This window comes from Oncorhynchus gorbuscha, linkage group LG03, assembly GCF_021184085.1.
Source record: "Oncorhynchus gorbuscha isolate QuinsamMale2020 ecotype Even-year linkage group LG03, OgorEven_v1.0, whole genome shotgun sequence".
Taxonomy (NCBI): Eukaryota; Metazoa; Chordata; class Actinopteri; order Salmoniformes; family Salmonidae; genus Oncorhynchus; species Oncorhynchus gorbuscha.
The window spans coordinates 69380229-69407787 of NC_060175.1; the positions used below are offsets into that span (position 1 = coordinate 69380229).

Sequence of the window (27559 nt, forward strand, 5' to 3'; positions counted from 1 at the left end):
AGCACTGGGAGTTTCAGGTCTCCTCATCACACAGGCGCGGTTGACGCCTACTGTACCTTTGGCCTTCTTCTCACCGAGTCACGGAAACAATGTGACCAACTTTAAGACAAATGCTCAAGTCACAATGAATTATTACACTGCAACAGTCATACGTCAAAAAGGTATCGACGAGGTAACTTGTCTAGGTTATGTACATCTGCTTTAATAGCAGTGCAATAAGCCTGGTACGGACAGTGATGACAGCATCTTATGTCGACTTAGAGAGAGAGAGAGATAGGTCACACCCGGAAGGTTACTAAGCAAATACCATTGGACTGTTCTCTTTGCAATAACTATTTACCATCCCGTGGGCAAACATTACTTACAGCGACTGGGAGAATAAAAGTGAAAAGGGGTGGGTCGTAAAGACAAGATAGCCGTGCTTTATTTTGCTCAGTTACAATGTCAACCATTCAATGTTCTCAAACACGTCATTTCCCTGCATCATCAAAAGGCCTATTGTCAATATGGTCCTCGTTCTTTAGCGCGTCACTTAAGTGTGTCGAGTGTTTCAACGTGATGCCTTCATCAGGTTGTCACAGATGTCACATATGCTAGACAATTATCCCTGTCGTCTCCGAGAAACAGAAAATGGCGGCTCTCTTTCGAGGAACGCTACAAAGTGGACAAGGAAAAGAACATGATCTCACTGTCAACACTATGCACTCAGTGGCCCTCTATCACTTTGAAGCATCAGGAGACGGGGTAGTTTAAGAGAATACATTGATTCGTGTGCCTGTGTGTGGTAGGTAAGCGATGCATGTAAAGATAGCTGAGATATGACAAACATAGGCTGCCACTGCCACATATGCCAACGACTCAGGGATAGCCAAGAATCGCCCATTGATTCAGTTACACGAGTGCGTTGTTTTGGCCTAACATGCATTTCAGATGGTCTCTCTTTTTCTGCCATTTACACCGTTAGGCTACACTATGGCCAAGCCATAATTCTAGATCTGTAGGCTTGTCTCCTTTAGTACACAGACTTTTATCAGTTGAAGAACTCCTTGTTCTTCTGGAGAGCAGATCAGTGGAGAGATGGCTGTTGACTCTGTAAATATACAGTCAAACTGTGACTGAGATTCTCCCCTGTGGGTCCCCATGCTTGTGAACAAAATGAAAAAACCTTGAGGCAAAATGTGTAAGATATTCTGTAGCTCATCCAAAAACACCAAGGCTGTTTTTAACGTGTTTAACATGGATCTGCTTGCTTATACTACGTTGATATGCCACTTAGCACACACTTTTATCCAAAGCTTACAGTCATGCGTGCATACATTTTATGTCTGGGTGGCCCTAGCAGGAATCAAACCCACCCTGGCGTTGCAAGCTCCATGCTCTACTGCCTGAGCTACACGTCCACCACGCTAATTTGTTTAACAAAGGCCATTTGACTTCAATGGTACCGTTTTATATACACTATATATACAAAATGATGTGGACCCCCTCTTCAACTTATTGGATTTGCCTATTTCAGCCACACCCGTTGCTGACAGGTGTATAAAATCGAGCACACAGCCATGCAATCTCCATAGGCAAAACCATGGGAAAAGAATGGCTTTACAGAAGAGCTCAGTGACTTTCAACTTGTCCACCTTTCCAACAAGTCAGTTTGTCAAATTTCTGCCCCGCTAGAGCTGCCCCGGTCAACTGTAAGTGCTGTTATTGTGAAGCGGAAACATCTACGAGCAACAACGGCTCAGCCACGAAGTGGTAGGCCACACAAGCTCACAGAACGGGACCACCAAGTGCTGAACACTCCCTACCGAGTCAGCACCAGAACTGTTCGTCGGGAGCATTATGAAATGGGATTCCATGGCCGAGCAGCCGCACAGAAGCCTAAAATCACCATGTGCAATGCCAAGCGTCGGCTGGAGTGGTAAATCACGCTTCACCCTCTGGCAGTCCGACAGAAGAATCTGGGTTTGGCGGATGCCAGGAGAACACTACGTGTTCGAAAGCATAGTGCCAACTGTAAAGTTTGGTGGAGGAGGAATAATGGTCTGAGGCCGTGTTTCATGGTTCGGGCCCCTTAGTTCCCGTGGAGGGAAATCTTAACGCTACAGCATATAATAGCATTCTATACGCTTCTGTGCTTCCAACTTTGTGGCAACAGTTTGGGGAAGTCCCTTTCCTGTTTCAGCTCCCATGCAAAAAGCGAGGTCTATACAGAAATGGTGTGTCGAGATCTGTGTGGAATAACTTGACTTGCACAGAGCCCTGACCTCAACCTAATCAAACACCTTTGGGATGAATTGGAACGCCGACTGTGAACCAGGCCTAATTGCCCAACCTTACTAATGCTCGTGGCTGAATGGAAGCAAGTCCGCACAGCAATCTTCCAACATCTAGTGGAAAAACTTCCCAGAAGAGTGAAGGCTGTTAATATAGCAAAGCAAACCAACTCCATATTAATGTCCATCATTTTGGAATGAGATGTTCAATGTTGTTGATCATGTAGTGAATAATCTTCAAAGAAAAATGTTACTGAAAACACAAAATTAAGCATATCGTCTTCTTTTTGATCTGCAAAGTTGCCTTTGGTGTAGGGAACCTTTTTTAAATGTGTGCCATCATATTGTTTAACTACTGCCACCCACTCAGTAAACTAGCTAGGTCAAAACTGTAGTTCAAAAAAGTTTAAAGCGCCTGCATAAGCTTAGCTGATTATACAATCGGAAACATTCATTTTCAAAGTACATGGAACGTGATATCAAGCATTCCACAGATGGTAAATTCCTAACACATCTATATTTGATGACTCACAAAGACTCCAAAATAGGATGGGGGTTGAATTAAGAAGTGCAGCCTCCATCTCACTCTGCAGGAAGGCCTGGGGTGGGGAGGGGAGCATGGTGGTTACACAGACAGACACCAATCCCATTAGGAGGCAAGTCCTTGTGCCGGGAGCCAGGACGCAGTGCTGGCTGGACTCCACTAACATTAACAAAATAACACATCCATCCCTAATATCACCATTCACTAGATGAGGATGGGACATGTGCTGAGGGTTAGAATATTGGTCACTCTTAAGAACCATCTGTAATATTTCAAGCACTCTGACAATTTTAATGAATAAAATATAGGCTTCGCCTTTTTGGAAGAATATGGGATGTGTTTAGAGGAGGCAATCATCAGGTAGTTTGCACTGTAATATCTTATGTTTCCCCGAGTTCTGGCTGAACGACGACACGGATAATATAGATCTGGTGGGATTTTCCATGCATCGGCAGGACAGAGAAGCTACATCTGGTAAGACGAGGGGTGGGGGTGTGTGTCTATTTGTCAATAACAGCTGGTACCTCAGGTATTGCTCAGGTATTGCTCACCTGATGTAGAGTAGCTTATGATAAGCTGTAGACCACACTATCTACCAAGAAAGTTCTCATCTATATTATTTGTTGCCGTCTATTTAGCACCACAAACTGATGCTGCCAGTAAGACCGCACTCAACCAACTCTATAAGGCTCATCCAGAAGCGGAGCTCCTAGTGGCCAGGGTTTTTAATGCAGGCAAACTTAAATCCATTTAACCTCATTTCTACCAGCATGTCACATGTGCAACCAGAGGGAAAAAACTCTAGACCACCTTTACTCCACACACAGAGATGCATACAAAGCTCTCCCTCGCCCTCCATTTGGCAAATCTGACCATAATTATATCCTCCTGCTTACAATCAAAAACTAAAGCAGGAAGTACCAGTGACTTGCTCAATACGGAAGTGGTCTGATGACGCGGATGCTACGGGATTCATCCAATGGCATTGAGGAGTATACCACCTCAGTCCTCTGCTTCATCAATATGTGCATTGACAACGTCGTCCCCACACAGCGACCGTACATACATATCCCAACCAGAAGCCATGGATTAAAGGAAACATCCGCATTGAGCTAAAGGCTAAAGCTGCCGCTTCAAGGAGAGGGACAGTAACCTGAACGCTTTTAAGAAATCCCGCTATGCCCTCAGACAAACCATCAAACAAGCAAAGAGTCAATACAGGATTAAGATTGAATCCTACTACAACAGCTCTGACACTTGTTGCATGTGGTAGGGCTTGAAAACTATTACGTACTACAAAGGGAAACCCAGACGCCAGCTGCCCATTGACACGAGCCTACCAGATGAGTTAAATGCCTTTTATGCTCGTTTCGAGGCAAGCAACACTAAGGCATGCATGAGAGCACCAGCTGTTTTGGACGACTGTGATAACGCTCTCGGTAGCCGATGTGAGCATTCACAAAGCCGCGGGGACAGACGGATTACCAGGATGTGTACTCAAAGCATGAGCAGACCAACTGGCAAGTGTCTTCACTGACATTTTCAACCTCTCCCTGACCGAGTCTGTAATACCTACATGTTTCAAGCAGACCACCATAGTCCCTGTGCCCAAAGCGAAGGAAACCTGCCTAAATGAATACCGCAACCTAGCACTCACATCAGTAGCTATGAAGAGCTTTAAAAGGCTGGTCATGGCTCACATCAACAGCATCCTCCCGGATACCCTAGACCCACTCCAATTCGTATACTGCCCCAACAGATCCACAGATGAAGATATCTCAGTCTCACTCCACACTGGCCTTTCACACCTGGACAAAAGGAACACCTATGTGAGAATGGTATTCATTGACTACAGCTCAGCATTCAACACCATAGTGTCCATGAAGCTCATCACTAAGCTAAGGAGCCTGACTAAACACCTCCCTCTGCAACTGGATCCTGGACTTCCTGACGGGCCGCACCCAGGTGGTAAGGGTAGGCAACAACACATCTGCCACACTGATCCTCAACACTGTGGCCCCTCAGGGGTGTGTACTTAGTCCCCTCCTGTACTCCCTGTTCACCCACGACTGCGTGGCCAAACACAACTCCAACACCATCATTAAGTTTGCTGACGACACAATAGTGGTAGGCCTGGTCACTGACAACGATGAGACAGCCTATAGGGAGGAGGTCAAAGACCTATCAGTGTAGTGCCAGAACAAGAACCTCTCCCTCAAAGTGAGCAAGACAAAGGAGCTGATCGTCGACTACAGGAAAAGGCAGGCCGAACAGAACCCTATTAACATCGACAGGGCTGAAGTGGAGCGGGTCCAGAGTTTCAAGTTCCTTGGTGTCCACATCACCAACAAACTATCCGTGGTCCAAACACACCAAGACAGTCATGAAGAGGGCACGACAACACATTTCACCCCTCAGGAGATTGAAAAGATTTGGCATGGGTCCCCAGATCCTCTAAAAGTTCTACAGCTGCACCATCGAGAGCATCCTGACCGGTTGCATCACCGCCTGGTATGGGAACTGCTTGGCATCTGCCCGTGAGGCGCTACAGAGGGTAGTGCGTATGGCCCAGTACATCACTGGGGCCAAGCTTCCTATCATCCAGGACCTATATACTAGGCGGTGTCAGAGGAAATCCCAAAAAATTATCAGAGACTCCAGTCACTCAAGTCATAGACTGTTTTCTCCGCTACTGCACGGCAAGTGGTACTGGAGCGCTAAGTCTTGGACCAAAAGGCTCCTTAACCACTTCTACCCCCAAGTCATAAGACTGCTGAACAATGAATAAAATGGCCACCGGACTATTTACATTGACTGCCCCCCCCCCTTCCCCCATTTGTTTTGTACACTGCTGCCACTCACTGTTTCTTATCTATGCAGTCACTTCACCCCTAACTACATGTACAAATTAACTTGACAAATCTGTAGCCACGCACAATGACTCAGTACCGGTACCCCCTGTATACAACCTCATTATTGTTATTGTATTGTGTTACTTTTTATTATTTTTTACTGTAGTTATGTGGTCCTTGATCAGGGTTGTGTTCTAGTGATGCGCGGTTTGACTCATAACCCTGGTTTTGATTTATTTCATTCATGCTTGCAGCCGACGAGACTGAATTATGCAGAATGCAGTTACATTTAGTTAAATGCTTAAAATACACAGGATACTACATTCACTTGAAAAGGTCCTAACCAATTACAGTTGAAAAGTCCATTTGGTTATTAAAAAGTCTGATGTCAGTGGCTATGGACACATTTTTCAGTCTATTTGTTCTTGCTTTGATGCTGGACAGTTGGTTCAGGTTGCGGAGGACTCTGCCATCGCTGTCTCCCCTTCTCTGTGGTAGGAGATCATGTAGAGAGAGGGTGGTCAGGTCGGTGCATGTCAGTGACCAATCTTACTGCTGTGCCTGTGGTGGTGGAAGGGTCAATGGGATGTCTCAGTTTTTTTGTTATTATCTTGCTTGCTCTTTTCTGTACCCTACCCAGTGTGGCTTGCTGCTTCTTTGTGCAGCCCATCAGCAACACACTGGCATACGCCAGGCATGGTCAGATCAGAGTGGTGTCGATGTTCACAAGGTCATATTTGATTATATCAGCGGTGGATGAAGGGCGGGTGGTGGACGTGTTGAATAAAAATAAAAATACCTTAAAACAAATAGATAAATGTCTAATTCTGGTGCAGTTTATCTCTATAGGCCACATAGAGTTTACCCCCCATTATTTTAGGCTATCTGGCTGTCAGTGCGTAAGTCTACACTTTAGGACCAGACTAAATAGCCGACACGCCAATCGCAAAATGCTTTGGGAACAGGCAGATAAAAAGTTAACATCAACCCACGGTTCTCTCCTTCTATCCCTTTGATTGACTCTGGGGCTGAGGTTGTTTCTGGACGCTCGGAAACATCTTCCTTTCAGACCGTTCCTGATGCCCATTATTCATTTAGCAAAAGAAGTCCATGTCGGTGTTTAATTCAATAAGAGTAAAGCTGCGAAATGGAGAGTTTAAAATAAAGAGAAGGGAGGGCCAGAAAAGTCATGTTTGCGAATGATTTGGTGAAGTGGTAAATGAAGATGATAGCAGTGTTATGTTATGTGTGATGATTGTGAGGCGGGACTGTAACCTACTGTTTGGATGGGTTAAATGGAAACTTAAATCTGGACACTGACTGCAGGTCTATAACCTCTCGCACAGCCTTAATATGTACTCCTTAATAATTAAGAATTTCTTGAGGTAAAATGATACACCAAATGTAGGCAAAATGTTGACTCAGGAACAGGATTGAGTATGATTTATTTATTTCAGCATCTTGAGAGAATGCCAATGTGCAATTAGATACCATCTGTAGAGGTGCTTTCTTTATCAGCAGAATAAAAGCTGATAGTATTTTAACCACATAAAACATGCATCCAAACTGAACTGAAATCTTGGGTCATGGGTCGTTTTCATAGCTTTCTATTTCCTTACAAGTGGTCAAACTGATGTAATTTGGGAATTTTGCATAGAAAATCTTTCCCGCTTTTGTACTGTTACATTTCATCCCTGGTCCCTAAAACGTCTTTGCTTCTCGAAAGAAGCAGAGATTACAGAAAAAAAGTAGAGATGTCAACTACTGTAGATTTAAGCATGCATTCTATCGATTTATGACATTATTCTGGTGAGCAAGGGTTTATTTAGTCATCTAGGGCAACATATAATGACAGAAGAGAAGCTGCATGTACAGTTGAAGTCGGAAGTTTACATACACCTTAGCCAAAAAATTTTTTCACAATATTTGACATTTAATCCAAGTAAAAATTCCCTGTTTTATGTCAGTTAGGATCACCACTTTGTTTTAAGAATGTGAAATGTCAGAATAATAGTAGAGAGAATGATTTATTTCAGCTTTAATTTCTTTCATTACATTCCCAGTGGGTCAGTTTACACTCAATTATTATTTAGTAGCATTGCCTTTAAATTGTTTAACTTGGGTCAAATGTTTTGGGTAGCCTTCCACAAGCTTCCCACAATAAATTGGGTGAATTTTGTCCCATTCCGCCTGACAGAGCTGGTGTAACCGAGTCAGGTTTGTAGACCTCCTTGCTCGCACACGCTTTTTCAGTTCTGCCCACAAATGTTCTTTGGGATTGAGGTCAGGGCTTTGTGATGGCCACTCCAATACCTTGATATTGTTGTCCTTAAGCCATTTTGACTCACCACTTTGGAACTATGCTTGGGGTCATTGTCCATTTGGAAGACCCATTTGCAATCAAGCTTTAACTTCCTGACTGATGTCTTGAGATGTTGCTTCAATATATCCACAGAATTTTCCATCCACATGATGCCATCTATTTTGTGAAGTGCACGAGTCCCTCCTGCAGCAAAGCACCCACACAACATGATGCTGCCACCCCCGTGCTTCACGGTTGGGATGGTGTTCTTCGGCTTGCAAGCCTCCCCCCTTTCCACCAAACACTACAATGGTCATGATGGCCAAACAGCTCTGTTTTTGTTTCATCAGACCAGAGGACCTTTCTCCAAAAAGTACAATCTTTGTCCCCATGTGCAGTTGCAAACCGTAGTCTGGCTTTTTTATGGCGGTTTTGGAGCAGTGTCTTCTTCCTTGCTGAGCGGTCTTTCAGGTTATGTCGATATAGGACTCGTTTTACTGTGGATATACATATTTTTGTACCTGTTTCCTCCAGCATCTTCACAAGGTCCTTTGCTGTTGTTCTGTTGATTTATACTTTTCGCACCAAACTACGTTCATCTCTACGAGACAGAACGCGTCTCCTTCCTGAGCAGTATTGTCACGTTCTGACCATAGTTCTGTTATTTTATCTTTGTTTTAGTATGGTCAGGGCGTGAGTTGGGTGGGCAGTCTATGTTGGTTTTTGAGTTCGGCCTAGTATGGTTCTCAATCAGAGGCAGCTATCAATTGTTGTCCCTGATTGAGAATCATACTTAGGTAGCCTGGGTTTCCGTTTTGGGTTGTGGGTGTTTGTCTTCCGTGTCAGTGTTTGTCGCCACACGGGACTGTTTCGTTCCTTTCCCGTTTATTGTTTTGTATTTCGTAGTGTTCAGTTTATGTTTAAAATAAACATTATGGACACTTACCACACTGCGTTTTGGTCCTCCGATCCTTCTCGCTTCTCCTCCTCAGAAGAGGAGGACGAGGTTCGTTACAGGTATGACGGCTGCATGGTCCCCTAGTGTTTATACTTGCGTACTATTGTTTGTACAGATGAACGTGGTACCTTCAGGCATTTGGAAATTGCTCCCAAGGGTGAACCAGACTTGTGGGGGTCTACAATGTTTTTTCTGGGATCTTGGCTAATTTCTTTTGATTTTCCCATGATGTCAAGCAAAGAGGCACTGAGTGTGAAGGTCGGCCTTGAAATCCATCCACAGGTACACCTCCAATTGACTCAAATTATGTCAATTAGCCCATCAGAAGCTTCTAAAGCCATGACATCATTTTCTGGAATTTTCCAAGCTTTTAAAGGCACAGTCAACTTAGTGTATGTAAACTTCTGACCCACTGGAATTGTGATACAGTGAATTATAAGTGAAATAATCTGTCTGGAAACAATTGTTGTAGAAATGACTTGTGTCATACACAAAGTAGATGTCCTAACCGACTTGCCAAAACTATAGTTTGTAAACAAGAAATTGGTGCAGTGGTTGAAAAACGAGTTTTAATGACTCCAACCTAAGTGTATTTAAATTTCCGACTTCAACTGTGTTGAACAGACACGTTGACTAACAAATGCCTTACCAAAATGTCAGAAATTATAAACAGAAACATTTTTAAATTAGGCAACAAAAAAATCCTGCACCCCCTGTCCAGAAACAGTTCTGCTGACTCTGACTGTAGTCTACAGTGTATTTTGTATATTAGCGGGTTAGGGTGGGGTGCTGGCCTCGGGTTTTCACTTTATCCATATAGTTGGGTGGTTATGGATTGGTTATTAGCAATTGCAGGCGGGTGCAGGTGAACAAAGAGCTAACCCTCACACCACTATCGTGTTCATTAGGGAGACCTTTAAAAACAGAGTGAAACAGGGCGGTACTACCTGAACATTCCAATTCAGTTGCTTGAAAGCATTGAGCCAATTTTAATCCTAAAGAATATCAACAGGATTCAAACAAAACAAAAAAAAAACATTTCAAGGGTACAACATCAACATCCAAACAAAATTGTGTTTGCACTTTGAACCTGGAATGCACTGTTCACAGGTCAACATTGCCACTCCAATGCCCTCTTTGTCAAATCAACCTAATTGGTAGCACTCACAATAACACTTTGTCATCCAAGTCAGCTCATTCTCTCAGCACTCTTTATTTTTAAAACACAGGCTTCTCTGTTTGTTGAAACAATGGGCCCCTGTTAAAGCTTCACAAAGTTAATGAGTGGAACACACCACAACTCTGAAGTACATATGGCTCCAAACCTTCAAACACAAATGAAGCCCATTCAGCAGATATTTTTTATCCAAAGTACTTTACAGTAGTGTTTGCATACATGTTTGTATTGTTGAGTCCAATGGGAATTGGAAATGCAAATCTGGCATTGCAAACCCCAAGCTCTACCAACTGAGCCACACCGCCATGTTCAGTTTGGCACATCATATGCCAATGGTGTGTTAGCCCATACAGTTACGACAGAAACTACATCGATGAATGCCCCATGCATTGCATAACAGCTAGTATTCCACAATCCAAGTTTATAAATAGGACCTGTATCCTGGTTATTCCTATTGACGGGTACTTTGAGAGAAATCGACCATGAACACCCATTGGTCAATTAGGTTTGAATCATCAGAGGCACGGAGAGGGAAAACAAGAGACACCTCGTTCATAATATCTGATTAATACACCTCAGTGTGTTTACGTGTGTGTGTCCTTAATGCTTTAATAAATAGCCTCTATTATGAATAAAAACATGTGAATGACATTGGCACTGGAATTCCTACCCAGGGATAAATAACCCTGAGAATGCATTCCACTGGAGAATGACAGGGCAAGGGGCACTTGAGCCCAGCAGAGAGGCAATGGGATACTTCTACTCCTCCGACCTACTATATTATTCCAGACCTATCAGAGGAAGCATGGGTCAGTGTGGAGTGAAATGACCTGCGACTAAACCTGTATGAGAGTGAAAGGCGCCGATTATGGCCGATTACATTGCAATCCATGAGGAGACTGCGTGGCCGGCTGACCACCTATTACGCAAGTGCAGCAAGGAGCCAAGGTAAGTTGCTAGCTAGCATTAAACTTATCTTATAAAAAACAATCCATCTTAAAATAATCACTAGTTAACTATGGTTGATGATATTACTAGTTTAATTAGCTTGTCCGGCGTTGTATATAATCAATGCGGTGCCTGTTAATTTATCATCGAATCACAGCCTACTTCCCCAAACGGGTGATGATTTAACAAAAGCGCATTCGCATCAGGGTATATGCAGCAGTTTGGGCCGCCTGGCTCGTTGCGAACTGTGTGAAGACCATTTCTTCCTAACAAAGACAGTAATTCATTTGCCAGAATTTTACATCATTATGACATAACATTGAAGGTTGTGCAATGTAACAGCAATATTTAGACTTAGGGTTGCCCCTGTTCAATAAAATACGGAATGGTTCCGTATTTCACTGAAAGAATAAATGTTTTGTTTTCGAAATTATAGTTTCCAGATTTGACCATATTAATGACCTAAGGCTCATATTTCTGTGTGTTTATTATATTATAATTAAGTCTATGATTTGATATTTGATAGAGCAGTCTGACTGGGCGGTGGTAGGAAGCAGGCTCGTAAGCATCCATTCAAACAGCACTTTCCTGCATTTGCCAGTAGCTCTTCGCAATGCTTGAGGCACAGAGCTGTATACTATAGTATAGTAATAGACACTAATACTATAGTGTCTATAAGAACATCCAATAGTCAAAGGTATATGAAATACAAATGGTATAGAGAGAAATAGTCCTATAATAACTACAACCTAAAACTTCTTAACTGGGAATATTGAAGACTCATGTTAAAAAGAACCACCAGCTTTCATATGTTCTCATGTTCTGAGCAAGGAACTTAAACGTTTTTTTTACATGCACATATTGCACTTTTACTTTCTTTTCCAACACGGTGTTTTTGCATTATTTAAACCAAATTGAACATCTTTCATTATTTATCTGAGACTAAATTGATTGTATTGATGTATTATATTAAGTTAAAATAAAAGTGTTCGGCCTCCCGGGTGGCGCAGTGGTTAAGAGCGCTGTACTGCAGCACCAGCTGTGCCATCAGAGACTCTGGGTTCGCGCCCTGGCTCTGTTGTAACCGGCCATGACCGGGTCCGTTGGGCGACGCACAATTGGCCTAGCGTTGCCCGGATTAGGGAGGGGTTGGCCGGTAGGGATGTCCTTGTCTCATTGCGCACCAGCGACTCCTGTGGCGGGCCTGGCGCAGTGCACGCTAACCAAGGTTGCCAGGTGCACGGTGTTTCCTCTGACACATTGGTGCGGCTGGCTTCCGGGTTGGATGCGCGCTGTGTTAAGAAGCAGTGCGGCTTGTTTGGGTTGTGTATCGGAGGACGCATGACTTTCAATCTTCGTCTCTCTTGTTTTAGATAGTAGCTACTAAAACAACAATTGGATACCACAAAAATTGGGGAGAAAAACAGGGTAAAATTCAAAAAATAAATAAATAAAATAAGAAAAGATATATAAAAATAGCCTGATTAATCGGTATCGGCTTTTTTCGCCCTCTAATAATCGGTATCGGCGTTGAAAAATCACAATCGGTCGAGAAATTGCCAAGAAACTGAAGATCTTGTACAACACTGTGTACTACTCCCTTCACAGAACAGAACAACTGGCTCTAACCAGAATAGAAAGAGGAGGGGAGGCCCCGGTGCTCAATTGAGCAAGAGGACAAGTACACTAGAGTGTCTAGTTTGAGTAACAGACGCCTCACAAGTGCTCAACTGGCAGCTTCATTAAATAGTACCCGCAAAAAATCAGCCTCAACATCAACAGTGAAGAGGTGACTCTGGGGTCTCCCACTCCTCTTTCTATTCTGGTTAGTGCCAGTTTGCGCTGTTCTGTGAAGGGATTAGTACTCAGTGTTGTACGAGATCTTCAGTTTCTTGGCAATTTCTTGCATGGAATAGCCTTAAAAAATAAATAAAATTGAATATCTACATGGTCGCTGAGAATGGGCTTCTGTACGCCCATGTAGATATTCCATAAAATATTGGCTACAATATTCATTTACAACATCACATTGTCTACACTGTATTTCTGATCAATTTGATGTCATTTTAAAATGGACAAAAAAAGAAGCTTTTCTTTCAAAAACAAGGACATTTCAATATGACCCCAAACTTTTGAACTGTAGTATATATGTAGGGTCAAGAACATTTGCTGTATTTTCAGTAGCATAATATGGTCAGATGATCAGTGAATTGTTTCTCGTGTTATGGGTTGCACAAAAGGCTACTACGGCTAGGCTACATTTTGGTGTTGGGGTAAATTGTGTATCATATTCAATAGTTCTGGTATATATATATATATATATATTTATTTATTTTATTTTATTATCCAACGTATAGTCCCTTCCACTTAGTAAGAACATACTTTCATGACAGTCTGGAATTGCAATTTCATTAGGAATCCTTGTTTTTCACTCCCTTGAGATAGAGAGCAGGAGAGAGAGATAGAGAGAGTTGGGTGGGTGTGTGGGTGAGTGAGATTTTGGGCTGACGAGTGTCTGATGGCATGCTGCCTTTTCATTCCCAGTCCAGACAAGAACAAATGGGTAACATCCTCAAGGCAAACTGCCTCATACTGTTAAAGAAGCATTCCTCAACTTTTCAAGTGTAAAAATAGCATGACTCACATCCTCTGATTATAATGGGAGGTACTTCTCACAATGAGGACAGAATTCCTCAGCGATGAGAATGTTCGCTGTTTAATTTCCTTAGGATTAACTGTGAAAACTGATAAGGCACACTATAGTTCCTCTAGAACCGTGTATATTTGGGTACTGTGGAGGTACCCCCGCCCCACACACACAGTCTTTCTTTATGACAAACATTTTGTACACTTGCTGATGTATTTTAAAAAATCAATATACAAAATATGGCATGGGTAGAAGATACAGACTCAACCTTTTGAGGTACTAACTGACATTCAGACTTGTGTAATAACATTGGAATTACACTAGTTAAAACATTGTGTTAACATGTCCCATAGTAATTGTGTAATTGCATAGTAGTGGGAATAGGAATGCTATTATTTGGTGCACATAGTGAATTCAGGGTTTAGGGATTGTGTTCTAACTGTCAGACCAACACCGTAGCCATTACACCAAGGGGCTCAAACCTCTTAACGAAGTTCTAGGTGTTGTGAGGTTAACTACCAGTCTAATTTCTGAGAGCGCATCCTGCGCTTCACTATTACAAAACCCTTTCGCCTCTTAACAATGAGGCATGATTACATTGGCCTACCAACATAGCCACACCACTTCTGACACTAATGCAGCATATCAGGGAGTAGCCAAAACATAATTTGTTCTTAACTGACTTGCCTGGTTAAATAACGGTTAAATTAAAAAATCTATTCAAAAAAAGTTGAACCTGGGACCATCAGCCAAAGTCTAAGGCATTACACCAAGATGCTTAAACCTCTGAACCGAAGGTCTATTGCTATGTAAATGTAATAATGTAAGCAACACCTTGTCAACAACTTGTAACCAAGTTCAACAAGTTTCTCAACAACCTGTGAAATAGTCTGAGTAAAAACAACCTATCAGACACGTGGACAATGGCTTGATTGACAATTTAACAATTTTAGGGGCTACAAGAAAGTGACATCACTTACTTTTTTCTGTACTCATCTCTATCTCTTTTGACTTTAGCCAACACATTGTAAAGGGCTCGCAGTTCAGGGGTGACGGTGTCGACTTGAATTCCAACACCATCCGGCTGCATCCATGACACCCCGGGGCTGTGGATAGTCTCGATTCGGTCCCCAAACCTCCTTGTGTGGGTAAAGCTCCATATCGTACCGGGTACCCGTGGCCGAGTCAGAAAAAAGTCCAAATAGCCCGTTTGGGTGGCTTGTTCTCGGCTAAAGTAGGCTCTGTAGCGGGATTGCTCTAAAGCTTGCTGTAGTTGATTTTCTAACAACTTGTTTCTACGCTCCAATTCATGAACTTTAGCTAGAAAACATCGAAATCGCAGGTTAAGGGTTTTCAAGGCATGAATATTGGAACCCAAATCGTTCCGTAGGGCACTCGACACCCTAGCACCAGAGGCTGGCGCTCCTACTGGGAACGCAGAGGCACCCGAAGATGGCAAAACCTCAGCAAAGACCATCGAATTCATCATTTTATTTGAGTTAAATGAGCAATACATTCCACTGAAAATGTTCCCGGTATTCTGAGGGGTCAACTTCTACTAGCGTACTACAGGATTTTTCACCCCCGCCCTACCGTAAAAATAGGCCAATCCTCCAAGCTGAGGTCCGCGATGAAGTGATTCTTTGAAATTATTTTATGCGTCTACAAATCTTGCTGTGAACGCCGTGTCACTGTGTTAACTTAGACAAAGTAGTAACGTAGACACGACACAAACATAAACGCCATATGTCACCTTATTCATGATGCTGTTGATGTGAATGCATCTCCATGTAAAACGGTTTACTAGGCTATTCTGATAGCCCTAGGCTATGTAGCCTGCGCAACTTCTCTGTCAATTGCTGCTGCTAGTTTTTCCAAAATCATTCGCCTTCATTCATTTGTTCTGCGCCACCCATCCTTTTTTGATAGTCGTCCTAGCACTGAACCAGATAGCGTTACCGCCGAAATGCGTGAAATCAACGATATGTCTACTGTCCCATAGCTGTGTTCCCGTTACTGGTATCATGTTACAGCCAAACGAAAACACCCTCTCCGCCCCTTCGCCCCGCACTCTCTTCTACAATCTCTCCTGATACACCCTGGATTGCTGATGTATTGGTAAGTGAGAGGCTCCAAAGCCACCAGTCGGCCATATTGGCACTTCCCAGAAAGTGCAGTCCTCCATAAGAATGAATGGTAATGAACAGTATTTCAGTAGAGTACCACAGTATGAGTCATAATACACATAAAACCTAGGCTAGCAGTCAAACACGGAAATGTTTCCAATTTTTATTTTTATTTTTTATTTCACCTTTATTTAACCAGGTAGGCTAGTTGAGAACAAGTTCTCATTTGCAACTGCGACCTGGCCAAGATAAAGCATAGCAGTGTGAACAGACAACACAGAGTTACACATGGAGTAAACAATTAACAAGTCAATAACACAGTAGAAAAAAATGGGCAGTCTATATACAATGTGTGCAAAAGGCATGAGGAGGTAGGCGAATAATACAATTTTGCAGATTAACACTGGAGTGATAAATGATCAGATGGTCATGTACAGGTAGAGATATTGGTGTGCAAAAGAGCAGAAAAGTAAATAAATAAAAAACAGTGTAAACAGTATGGGAATGAGGTAGGTGAAAATGGGTGGGCTATTTACCAATAGACTGTACAGCTGCAGCGATCAGTTAGCTGCTCGGATAGCTGATGTTTGAAGTTGGTGAGGGAGATAAAAGTCTCCAACTTCAGCGATTTTTGCAGTTCGTTCCAGTCACAGGCAGCAGAGTACTGGAACGAAAGGCGGCCAAATTAGGTGTTGGCTTTAGGGATGATCAGTGAGATACACCTGCTGGAGCGCGTGCTACGGATGGGTGTTGCCATCGTGACCAGTGAACTGAGATAAGGCGGAGCTTTACCTAGCATGGACTTGTAGATGACCTGGAGCCAGTGGGTCTGGCGACGAATATGTAGTGAGGGCCAGCCGACTGGAGCATACAAGTCGCAGTGGTGGGTGGTATAAGGTGCTTTAGTGACAAAACGGATGGCACTGTGATAGACTGCATCCAGTTTGCTGAGTAGAGTGTTGGAAGCCATTTTGTAGATGACATCGCCGAAGTCGAGGATCGGTAGGATAGTCAGTTTTACTAGGGTAAGCTTGGCGGCGTGAGTGAAGGAGGCTTTGTTGCGGAATAGAAAGCCAACTCTTGATTTGATTTTCGATTGGAGATGTTTGATGTGAGTCTGGAAGGAGAGTTTGCATTCTAGCCAGACACCTAGGTACTTATAGATGTCCACATATTCAAGGTCGGAACCATCCAGGGTGGTGATGCTAGTCGGGCATGCGGGTGCAGGCAGCGATCGGTTGAAAAGCATGCATTTGGTTTTACTCGCATTTAAGAGCAGTTGGAGGCCACGGAAGGAGTGCTGTATGGCATTGAAGCTCGTTTGGAGGTTAGATAGCACAGTGTCCAATGACGGGCCGAAAGTATATAGAATGGTGTCGTCTGCGTAGAGGTGGATCAGGGAATCGCCCGCAGCAAGAGCAACATCATTGATATATACAGAGAAAAGAGTTGGTCCGAGAATTGAACCCTGTGGCACCCCCATAGAGACTGCCAGAGGACCGGACAGCATGCCCTCCGATTTGACACACTGAACTCTGTCTGCAAAGTAATTGGTGAACCAGGCAAGGCAGTCATCTGAAAAACCGAGGCTATTGAGTCTGCCGATAAGAATATGGTGATTGACAGAGTCGAAAGCCTTGGCGAGGTCGATGAAGACGGCTGCACAGTACTATCTTTTATCGATGGCGGTTATGATATCGTTTAGTACCTTGAGTGTGGCTGAGGTGCACCCGTGACCGGCTCGGAAACCAGATTGCACAGCGGAGAAGGTACGGTGGGATTCGAGATGGTCAGTGACCTGTTTGTTGACTTGGCTTTCGAAGACCTTAGATAGGCAGGGCAGGATGGATATAGGTCTATAACAGTTTGGGTCCAGGGTGTCTCCCCCTTTGAAGAGGGGGATGACTGCGGCAGCTTTCCAATCCTTGGGGATCTCAGACGATATGAAAGAGAGGTTGAACAGGCTGGTAATAGGGGTTGCGACAATGGCGGCAGATAGTTTCAGAAATAGAGGGTCCAGATTGTCAAGCCCAGCTGATTTGTACAGGTCCAGGTTTTGCAGCTCTTTCAGAACATCTGCTATCTGGATTTGGGTAAAGGAGAACCTGGAGAGGATTGGGCGAGGAGCTGCGGGGGGGGGAGGGCGGAGCTGTTGGCCGAGGTTGGAGTAGCCAGACGGAAGGCATGGCCAGCCGTTGAGAAGTGCTTATTGAAGTTTTCGATAATCATGGATTTATCGGTGGAGACCGTGTTACCTAGCCTCAGTGCAGTGGGCAGCTGGGAGGAGGTGCTCTTGTTCTCCATGGACTTCACAGTGTCCCAGAACTTTTTGGAGTTGGAGCTACAGGATGCAAACTTCTGCCTGAAGAAGCTGGCCTTAGCTTTCCTGACTGACTGCGTGTATTGGTTCCTGACTTCCCTGAACAGTTGCATATCACGGGGGCTTTTCGATGCTATTGCAGTCCGCCACAGGATGTTTTTGTGCTGGTCGAGGGCGGTCAGGTCTGGAGTGAACCAAGGGCTGTATCTGTTCTTGGTTCTGCATTTTTTGAACGGAGCATGCTTATCTAAAATGGTGAGGAAGTTACTTTTAAAGAATGACCAGGCATCCTCAACTGACGGGATGAGGTCAATGTCCTTCCAGGATACCCGGGCCAGGTCGATTAGAAAGGCCTGCTCACAGAAGTGTTTTAGGGAGCGTTTGACAGTGATGAGGGGTGGTCATTTGACTGCGGCTCCGTGGCGGATACAGGCAATGAGGCAGTGATCGCTGAGATCCTGGTTGAAGACAGCGGAGGTGTATTTGGAGGGCCAGTTGGTCAGGATGACGTCTATGAGGGTGCCCTTGTTTACAGAGTTAGGGTTGTACCTGGTGGGTTCCTTGATGATTTGAGTGAGATTGAGGGCATCTAGCTTAGATTGTAGGACTGCCGGGGTGTTAAGCATATCCCAGTTTAGGTCACCTAACAGAACAAACTCTGAAGCTAGATGGGGAGCGATCAATTCACAAATGGTGTCCAGGGCACAGCTGGGAGCTGAGGGTGGTCGGTAGCAGGCGGCAACAGTGAGAGACTTATTTCTGGAGAGAGTAATTTTCAAAATTAGTAGTTCAAACTGTTTGGGTATGGACCTGGAAAGTATGACATTACTTTGCAGGCTATCTCTGCAGTAGACTGCGACTCCGCCCCCTTTGGCAGTTCTATCTTGACGGAAGATGTTATAGTTGGGTATGCAAATCTGAATTTTTGGTGGCCTTCCTGAGCCAGGATTCAGACACGGCAAGGACATCAGGGTTAGCAGAGTGTGCTAAAGCAGTGAGTAAAACAAACTTTTCCACCATTCATTTTTCCCATAGGGTATTTTAAAACCACTTCAAATAAGGTCTGGCTTTCATGTAGGCTTTACCCTGGCGTGATGTTTTCATAACAGTGTAAATCTCTCACTTTTATCAATATATTTGCCTGTATTTACCCCCGAAATGAAATGATAATTAGCCGCTAATGTGGCTATCATAGAACTACACATCCTCAGCAAGCTTTGACATCATAATTCAAGGCAGTGTTGCAGGGTAGGAAAAAAGTCCCCATCTCCATGCAAACTCTCATCGACAAGTAGAAAATAACCTATTAAGTAGAATAACTATTAGATATTATAGCGTTTTTGTAGTTTCTCGTTTAAATAATTTATATTGTGTATTTCTCATTTGTATTGTTTAGCATTTTTCAAATGACCTATCTTAGCCTTTGTAGCTAACTAGTTAACCTTAGGCATCTCCGTCGATCAGAAGCAAGTATGTTTCAGTGCTATGTACCGGATTGTACCCACTATTCTAATAAGCACACATGCATTTTATAATTTTCCGACCTCTGTAAGCGAGAGGCGTCGCTGGAGCCGTGTAATAAGATAAGTTCTGTTTTCGAGCTGCTAACAAGCTATTTTGGGTAGGTAAAAGATCCGTGGTTAGCTAGCTAGGTGCTTATGAAAATTAGCTTGGTAACCACCAACTGTAGTTACTTGCCGCTGTCAGAGAATTTCCAGTCATCTGGTGATTTTCAATACCTATACTGTTCTCTTTGAAGTAGAAAGAAGAATTGATATAAGTTTAAATATTAGACATGTAAAGAACAAAACATAAGCAGAATCCGTGTGGATGAGGCAAGGTTGACTGGTCTGGGCCATATCTGATCTTGTGAAGGCAACATTGGCCTGAACTTGTGAAGACCTTTGGACAGGAACATTAGCTAATCAGTTATAGGCATCATTAGACCTGCAGTATGTGTGTGCATGTCTGTGTGTAACGCCACCAATAGAATCTATGCCCTAATAGGAAAGGCAGCAAGATTAGGGTGGCCAAGGCTAGAAGGTATCAATAATTTACATGAAAGGGGGGTGACAATGTTAGACATGAAAGATGTTATAGTTGGGTATGCAAATCTGAATTTTTGGTGGCCTTCCTGAGCCAGGATTCAGACACGGCAAGGACATCAGGGTTAGCAGAGTGTGCTAAAGCAGTGAGTAAGACTGTATAAAAGCAACATAATGAGAATGGAGAGTAAGTTCTTCCATGGAATTGCTTGGCTTTGTTACTTTTTGTAATAAAGTCTATTTGAATTCACAAGCACCGGCATCTGAGAAATATTTGATTCAATATTTCCACGACACCGCACATTACCTTCCTTACAAATAAAAGGAAACAGCGTAGACTAGCATAATGACAGTTGTTACCTTTTTATTATTGGCAAATCCTTTGAGAGCTAGCTAAGCTGGTTAACGTTAGCTCATGGTTCATGTAGGCATATTTTTTCCACATGGTGAGATGCTAGCTAACACTTGCCCAGGGCAGGTATTATGTAGTTAGCTAGCTAGTGCTTCTACACCTGGCATTGCTTGCTGTTTGGGGTTTTAGGTTGGGTTTCTGTACAGCACTTTGTGACATCAGCTGATGTAAGAAGGGCTTTATGAATACATTCGTTTTGATTAGTTAACCTGTTAGTCCTATAGGGGCAGTATTTCATTTTTGGATAAAAACACGTGCCCGGTTTAAGCGCAATATTTTGTCACGAAAAGATGCTCGACTATGCTTGGAATTGATAGTTTTGGAAAGAAGACACTCTGACGTTTCCAGAACTGCAAAGATTTTCACTGTGAGTGCCATAGAACTAAAGCTACAGGCAAAACCAAGATGTTTGAGCGACCAGGAAATGAACAGGATTTTTGAGGGTACGTTTTCCATGATCGCCTTATATGGCTGTGAATGCGACAGGAATGAACGGACACTTTCTAGCGTTTCCCCAAGGTGTCTGCAGCATTGTGACGTATTTGTAGGCATATCATTGGAAGATTGACCATAAGAGACTACATTTACCAGGGGTCCCGCACGGTGTCTGTGTGGAAATTGGTGCGCAAAAGTCACCTACCAGTATTTTTCCATCCGAATCAGAGAAGAATGCAGGCTTCTAGGACTGGCATTTCAATGAAGAGATATATGACAAAACACCTTGAGGATTTATTCAAACAACGTTTTCCATGTTTCAGTCGATATTATGGAGTTAATTCGGAAAAAAGTTTGACGTGTAGGTGACTGAATTTTCGGTTAGTTTCGGTAGCCAAATGCATAGTAACAAAACGGAACGTTGTGTCCTACACAAGATTCTTTCAGGAAAAACTGGACATCTGCTATGTAACTGAGAGTCTCCTCATTGAAACATCTGAAGTTCTTCAAAGGTAAATTATTTTATTTGATCCCTTTGCTGGTTTTTGTGAATATGTTGCGTGCTAAATGCTAACGCTAAATGCTAAGCTAGCTATCACCACTCTTACACAAATGATTGATTTTCTCTGGTTCTAAAGCATATTTTGAAAATTTGAGACGACAGGATTGTTAAGAAAAGGATAAGCTTGAGAGCAGGCATATTTATTTCATTTCATTTGCAATTTTTAGAAATCGCTAATGTTGCGTTATGGTAATGAGCTTGAGGCTGTAGTCACGATCCCGCATGCGGGATGGGGCGGACTAAGTGGTACTGTTCGTGTAGTCAGACTTGCTAGCTAATGCAAGCCGAACACTAGGGAAAGGATAGTTAGTTAGCTAGCATTTTCGCCACATAGAAAAGTCTGACTACATGAACGGTGAGCTAATATTAACTAGAAAACTAGCTAAATATGACCTGGTGTTAGTTAGTTAGCCACCTTGTTTGGCTAGTTAGCTACATTAGCTACATACGTTGCACCGTATCATCACCGTGTTGTCAGACTTTCTCAACAGACGGTGAAATGCTAGCGAATGTGCCTAATGTTAGCGATTAGCGCTATCTAGCTAACATGAAATATCCCTGCCCTGGCAGACTTACTAGCATGTGGGATCTGGGGAAATGTCTTACACAAAAGATAAGCTAACGTCCAAGATGGCGTAGCAGTAAGTCGTCCTGTCGTATCGTGTCCCTTGTATATATCGTTTCTTTTTCGTTTTTACATACTTTTCTTTGCATGTCTTTAAAAACATTTTGCTAAACCTAAGCTTCCAAATACTCTCCTGCAACCCGCCTCACCCAATGTAGCTACTTTTTCCTAAAGTATTTATATTTACTTCGGAACCGGAACCCCTCAACTGAAGCTAGCCAGCTAACCACCAGCTATGCTAGCGGTCTTCAGCTAACCTGTCATCAGCTAACCTTTAGCTCGGAAAGCTCTCGCCAGTTCGAACAACGCGACGCTAACCAGAGCATAACGGACCTATTTATTTTTTATCCCCGGATTCCCACCGCAAACGGAACATTTTTCAGCTGGATCTTCACAACTAGCTATCTAGCTAAACCGCAACCCCGGATGATTACTCCTGGCTAGCGTTTCCACCCACTTAGCTTGAAGCTAGCCCGGCCAGAGCACCTGTGCTTACCACCGTAGCATACTCCTGGGCTACAATACCCGGGCCCACGACCGGTCTATCGATGACACCTCATGAAGAGGAATAAACAGACTCACCCCATCGCGATGTCCCCCAAAGGCTAACTCTCCAGCCCTCGCTATCACCTTGCTTGCTAATTCGGCCTGCTAACTGCTAGCTTGTTTAGCCCTGGTCCGCTAACTGCTACCTTGTTTACCCCGGCCTGCTAACTGTTAGCTTCATACACCCTCATACTACTCCTTCTCTGTTCCGCGGGTGATGTGGAGGTAAACCCAGGCCCTGCATGTCCCCAGGCACCCTCATTTGTTGACTTCTGTGATCGAAAAAGCCTTGGTTTCATGCATGTCAACATCAGAAGCCTCCTCCCTATGTTTGTTTTACTCACTGCTTTAGCACACTCTGCTAATCCTGATGTCCTTGCCGTGTCTGAATCCTGGCTCAGGAAGGCCACCAAAAATTCAGAGATTTCCATACCCAACTATAACATCTTCCGTCAAGATAGAACTGCTAAAGGGCGAGGAGTTGCAGTCTACTGCAGAGATAGCCTGCAAAGTAATGTCATACTTTCCAGGTCCATACCCAAACAGTTCAAACTACTAATTTTGAAAATTACTCTCTCCAGAAATAAGTCTCTCACTGTTGCCGCCTGCTTATCAACCCCCCTAAACTCCCAGCTGTGCCCTGGACACCATTTGTGAATTGATCGCCCCCCATCGAGCTTCAGAGTTTGTTCTGTTAGGTGACCTAAACTGGGATACGCTTAACACCCCGGCAGTCCTACAATCTAAGCTAGATGCCCTCAATCTCACACAAATCATCAAGGAACCCACCAAGTACAACCCCAACTCTGTAAGCAAGGGCACCCTCATAGACGTCATCCTGACCAACTGGCCCTCCAAATACACCTCCGCTGTCTTCAACCAGGATCTCAGCGATCACTGCCTCATTGCCTGTATCCGCTACGGAGCCGCAGTCAAACGACCACCCCTCATCACTGTCAAACGCTCCCTAAAACACTTCTGTGAGCAGGCCTTTCTAATCGACCTGGCCCGGGTATCCTGGAAGGACATTGACCTCATCCCATCAGTTGAGGATGCCTGGTCATTCTTTAAAAGTAACTTCCTCACCATTGTAGATAAGCTTGCTCCATTCAAAAAATGCAGAACTAAGAACAGATACAGCCCTTGGTTCACTCCAGACCTGACTGCCCTCGACCAGCACAAAAACATCCTGTGGCGGACTGCAATAGCATCGAATAGTCCCCGCGATATGCAACTGTTCAGGCAAGTCAGGAACCAATACACGCAGTCAGTCAGGACAGCTTCTTCAGGCAGAAGTTTGCATCCTGTACCTCCAACTCCAAAAAGTTCTGGGACACTGTGAAGTCCATGGAGAACAAGAGCACCTCCTCCCAGCTTCCCACTGCACTGAGGCTAGGTAACACGGTCACCACCGATAAATCCATGATTATCGAAAACTTCAACAAGCATTTCTCAACAGCTGGCCATGCCTTCCGCCTGGCTACTCCAACCTCGGCCAACAGCTCCGCCCCCCCCGCAGCTCCTCGCCCAAGCCTCTCCAGGTTCTCCTTTACCCAAATCCAGATAGCAGATGTTCTGAAAGAGCTGCAAAACCTGGACCCGTATAAATCAGCTGGGCTTGACAATCTGGACCCTCTATTTCTGAAACTATCCGCCGCCATTGTCGCAACCCTATTTACCAGCCTGTTCAACCTCTCTTTCATATCGTCTGAGATCCCCAAGGATTGGAAAGCTGCCGCAGTCATCCCGCTCTTCAAAGGGGGAGACACCCTGGACCCAAACTGCTACAGACCTATATCCATCCTGCCCTGCCTATCTAAAGCCAAGTCAACAAACAGGTCACTGACCATCTCGAATCCCACCGTACCTTCTCCGCTGTGCAATCTGGTTTCCGAGCCGGTCACGGGTGCACCTCAGCCACACTGAAGGTGCTAAACGATATCATAACCACCATCGATAAAAGACAGTACTGTGCAGCCATCTTCATCGACCTTTCCAAGGCTTTCGACTCTGTCAATCACCATATTCTTATCGGCAGACTCAGTAGCCTCGGTTTTTCGGATGACCAATTACTTTGCAGACAGAGTTCAGTGTGTCAAATCGGAGGGCATGCTGTCCGGTCCTCTGGCAGTCTCTATGGGGGTGCCACAGGGTTCAATTCTCGGGCCGACTCTTTTCTCTGTATATATCAATGATGTTGCTCTTGCTGCGGGCGATTCCCTGATCCACCTCTACGCATACGACACCATTCTATATACTTTCGGCCCGTCATTGGACACTGTGCTATCTAACCTCCAAACGAGCTTCAATGCCATACAACACTCCTTCCGTGGCCTCCAACTGCTCTTAAACGCGAGTAAAACCAAATGCATGCTTTTCAACCGATCGCTGCCTGCACCCGCATGCCTGACTAGCATCACCACCCTGGATGGTTCGGACCTTGAATATGTGGACATCTATAAGTACCTAGGTGTCTGGCTAGACTGCAAACTCTCCTTCCAGACTCATATCAAACATCTCCAATCGAAAAACAAATCAAGAGTCGGCTTTCTATTCCGTAACAAAGCCTCCTTCACTCACGCCGCCAAGCTTACCCTAGTAAAACTGACTATCCTACCGATCCTTGACTATCCTACCGATTGCTTCCAACACTCTACTCAGCAAACTGGATGCAGTTTATCACAGTGCCATCCGTTTTGTCACTAAAGCACCTTATACCACCCACCACTGCGACTTGTATGCTCTAGTCGGCTGGCCCTCGCTACATATTCATCGCCAGACCCACTGGCTCCAGGTCATCTACAAGTCCATGCTAGGTAAAGCTTTATCTCAGTTCACCTTATCTCAGTTCACTGGTCACGATTGCAACACCCATCCGTAGCACGCGCTCCAGCAGGTGTATCTCACTGATCATCCCTAAAGCCAACACCTCATTTGGCCGCCTTTCGTTCCAGTACTCTGCTGCCTGTGACTGGAACAAATTGCAAAAATCGCTGAAGTTGGAGACTTTCATCTCCCTCACCAACTTCAAACATCAGCTATCTGAGCAGCTAACCGATCGCTGCAGCTGTACATAGTCTATTGGTAAATAGCCCACGCATTTTCACCTACCTCATCCCCACACTGTTTTTATTTATTTACTTTTCTGCTCTTTTGCACACCAATATCTCTACCTGTACATGACCATCTGATCATTTATCACTCCAGTGTTAATCTGCAAAATTGTATTATTCGCCTACCTCCTCATGCCTTTTGCACACATTGTATATAGACTCCCCTTTTTTTCTACTGTGTTATTGACTTGTTAATTGTTTACTCCATGTGTAACTCTGTGTTGTCTGTTCACACTGCTATGCTTTATCTTGGCCAGGTCGCAGTTGCAAATGAGAACTTGTTCTCAACTAGCCTACCTGGTTAAATAAAGGTGAAATAAAAAATAAAAAAATAAAAAAAGTAACAAGCTAAACGTTAGCTAAATATCCCTGCCCTGGTGGGCTCGCTAAAATTTCACCACATGGAAACTCTGACGACACGAACAGTGAGCTAACGTTAACTAGCTAGCTAAATATCTCTGCCCTGGTGGGTTAACGTCAGTTAGCATGTCACCATGTGGATAAAAATGTGTATTAGCATTAATTTAAGGTTTATATAAATGATAGGTGTGGACAATCCTGTTACTCTGGTTGTGTAAATTGCTGTCTTCACTTACCTCTCTACCTAATTCACCACTTGCACATCACTTGTTCTACCCCCACCCTCTGTACTCTGAAACTTGCATGTTCGTAATGAGGTGTCTCTCTTCCGAACAAAGTCTCTCATGTCTATTCTAAGAACAAACTGTTTTTAGTACTCACAGGAGAACACAGAGGACTCAGAATATTTAGCCACCTCATCCAGTAGATATTGGTTGGTTCGACACATTGAGACAGTTTAGGCTACATAAGACAAGCCCCAACTCAGAATCAATGGGCTCTCAACGAATCACCTACGGGTGGGTCGTTGACCAGCTCCATTATTGCAATGATTAATCAATATCAATTTTTTATTTTTATTTTATTTCACCTTTATTTAACCAGGTAGGCAAGTTGAGAACAAGTTCTCATTTACAATTGCGACCTGGCCAAGATAAAGCAAAGCAGTTCGACAAATACAACGACACAGAGTTACACATGGAGTAAAACAAACATACAGTCAATAATACAGTATAAACAAGTCTATATACAATGTGAGCAAATGAGGTGAGAAGGGAGGTAAAGGCAAAAAAGGCCATGGTGGCAAAGTAAATACAATATAGCAAGTAAAACACTGGAATGGTAGTTTTGCAATGGAAGAATGTGCAAAGTAGACATAAAAATAATGGGGTGCAAAGGAGCAAAATAAATAAATAAATTAAATACAGTTGGGAAAGAGGTAGTTGTTTGGGCTAAATTATAGGTGGGCTATGTACAGGTGCAGTAATCTGTAAGATGCTCTGACAGTTGGTGCTTAAAGCTATTTATTTCCCCGGGGCCACCCATACGTAGAATGTATGCACACATGACTGTAAGTCGCTTTGGATAAAAGCGTCTGCTAAATGGCATATATTATTTATTATTATATTATAAAGCTAGTGAGGGAGATAAGTGTTTCCAGTTTCAGAGATTTTTGCAGTTCGTTCCAGTCACTGGCAGCAGAGAACTGGAAGGAGAGGCGGCCAAAGAAAGAATTGGTTTTGGGGGTGACCAGAGAGATATACCTGCTGGAGCGTGTGCTACAGGTGGGAGATGCTATGGTGACCAGCGAGCTGA

At 43.8% G+C, this 27559-nt stretch overlaps 1 protein-coding gene across 4 annotated transcripts in view; it reads right to left on the minus strand.

Annotated features, from left to right (window-relative positions):
- The window catches only part of LOC124031796 (intermediate filament family orphan 2-like), a 36419-nt gene extending 20649 nt beyond the window's left edge, over positions 1 to 15770 (minus strand). Inside the window, exon 1 of one of the 4 annotated variants that reach the window (XM_046343472.1) lies at positions 14682 to 15770. In XM_046343472.1, the coding sequence (XP_046199428.1) occupies positions 14682 to 15217 (536 nt within the window). In that variant the 5' untranslated portion in view covers positions 15218 to 15770. The remainder of the gene's footprint in view (positions 1 to 14681) is intronic. The other 3 variants (XM_046343469.1, XM_046343473.1, XM_046343471.1) reach the window with 3 other exon arrangements.
- Between the last annotated feature and the right edge of the window lie 11789 nt (positions 15771 to 27559).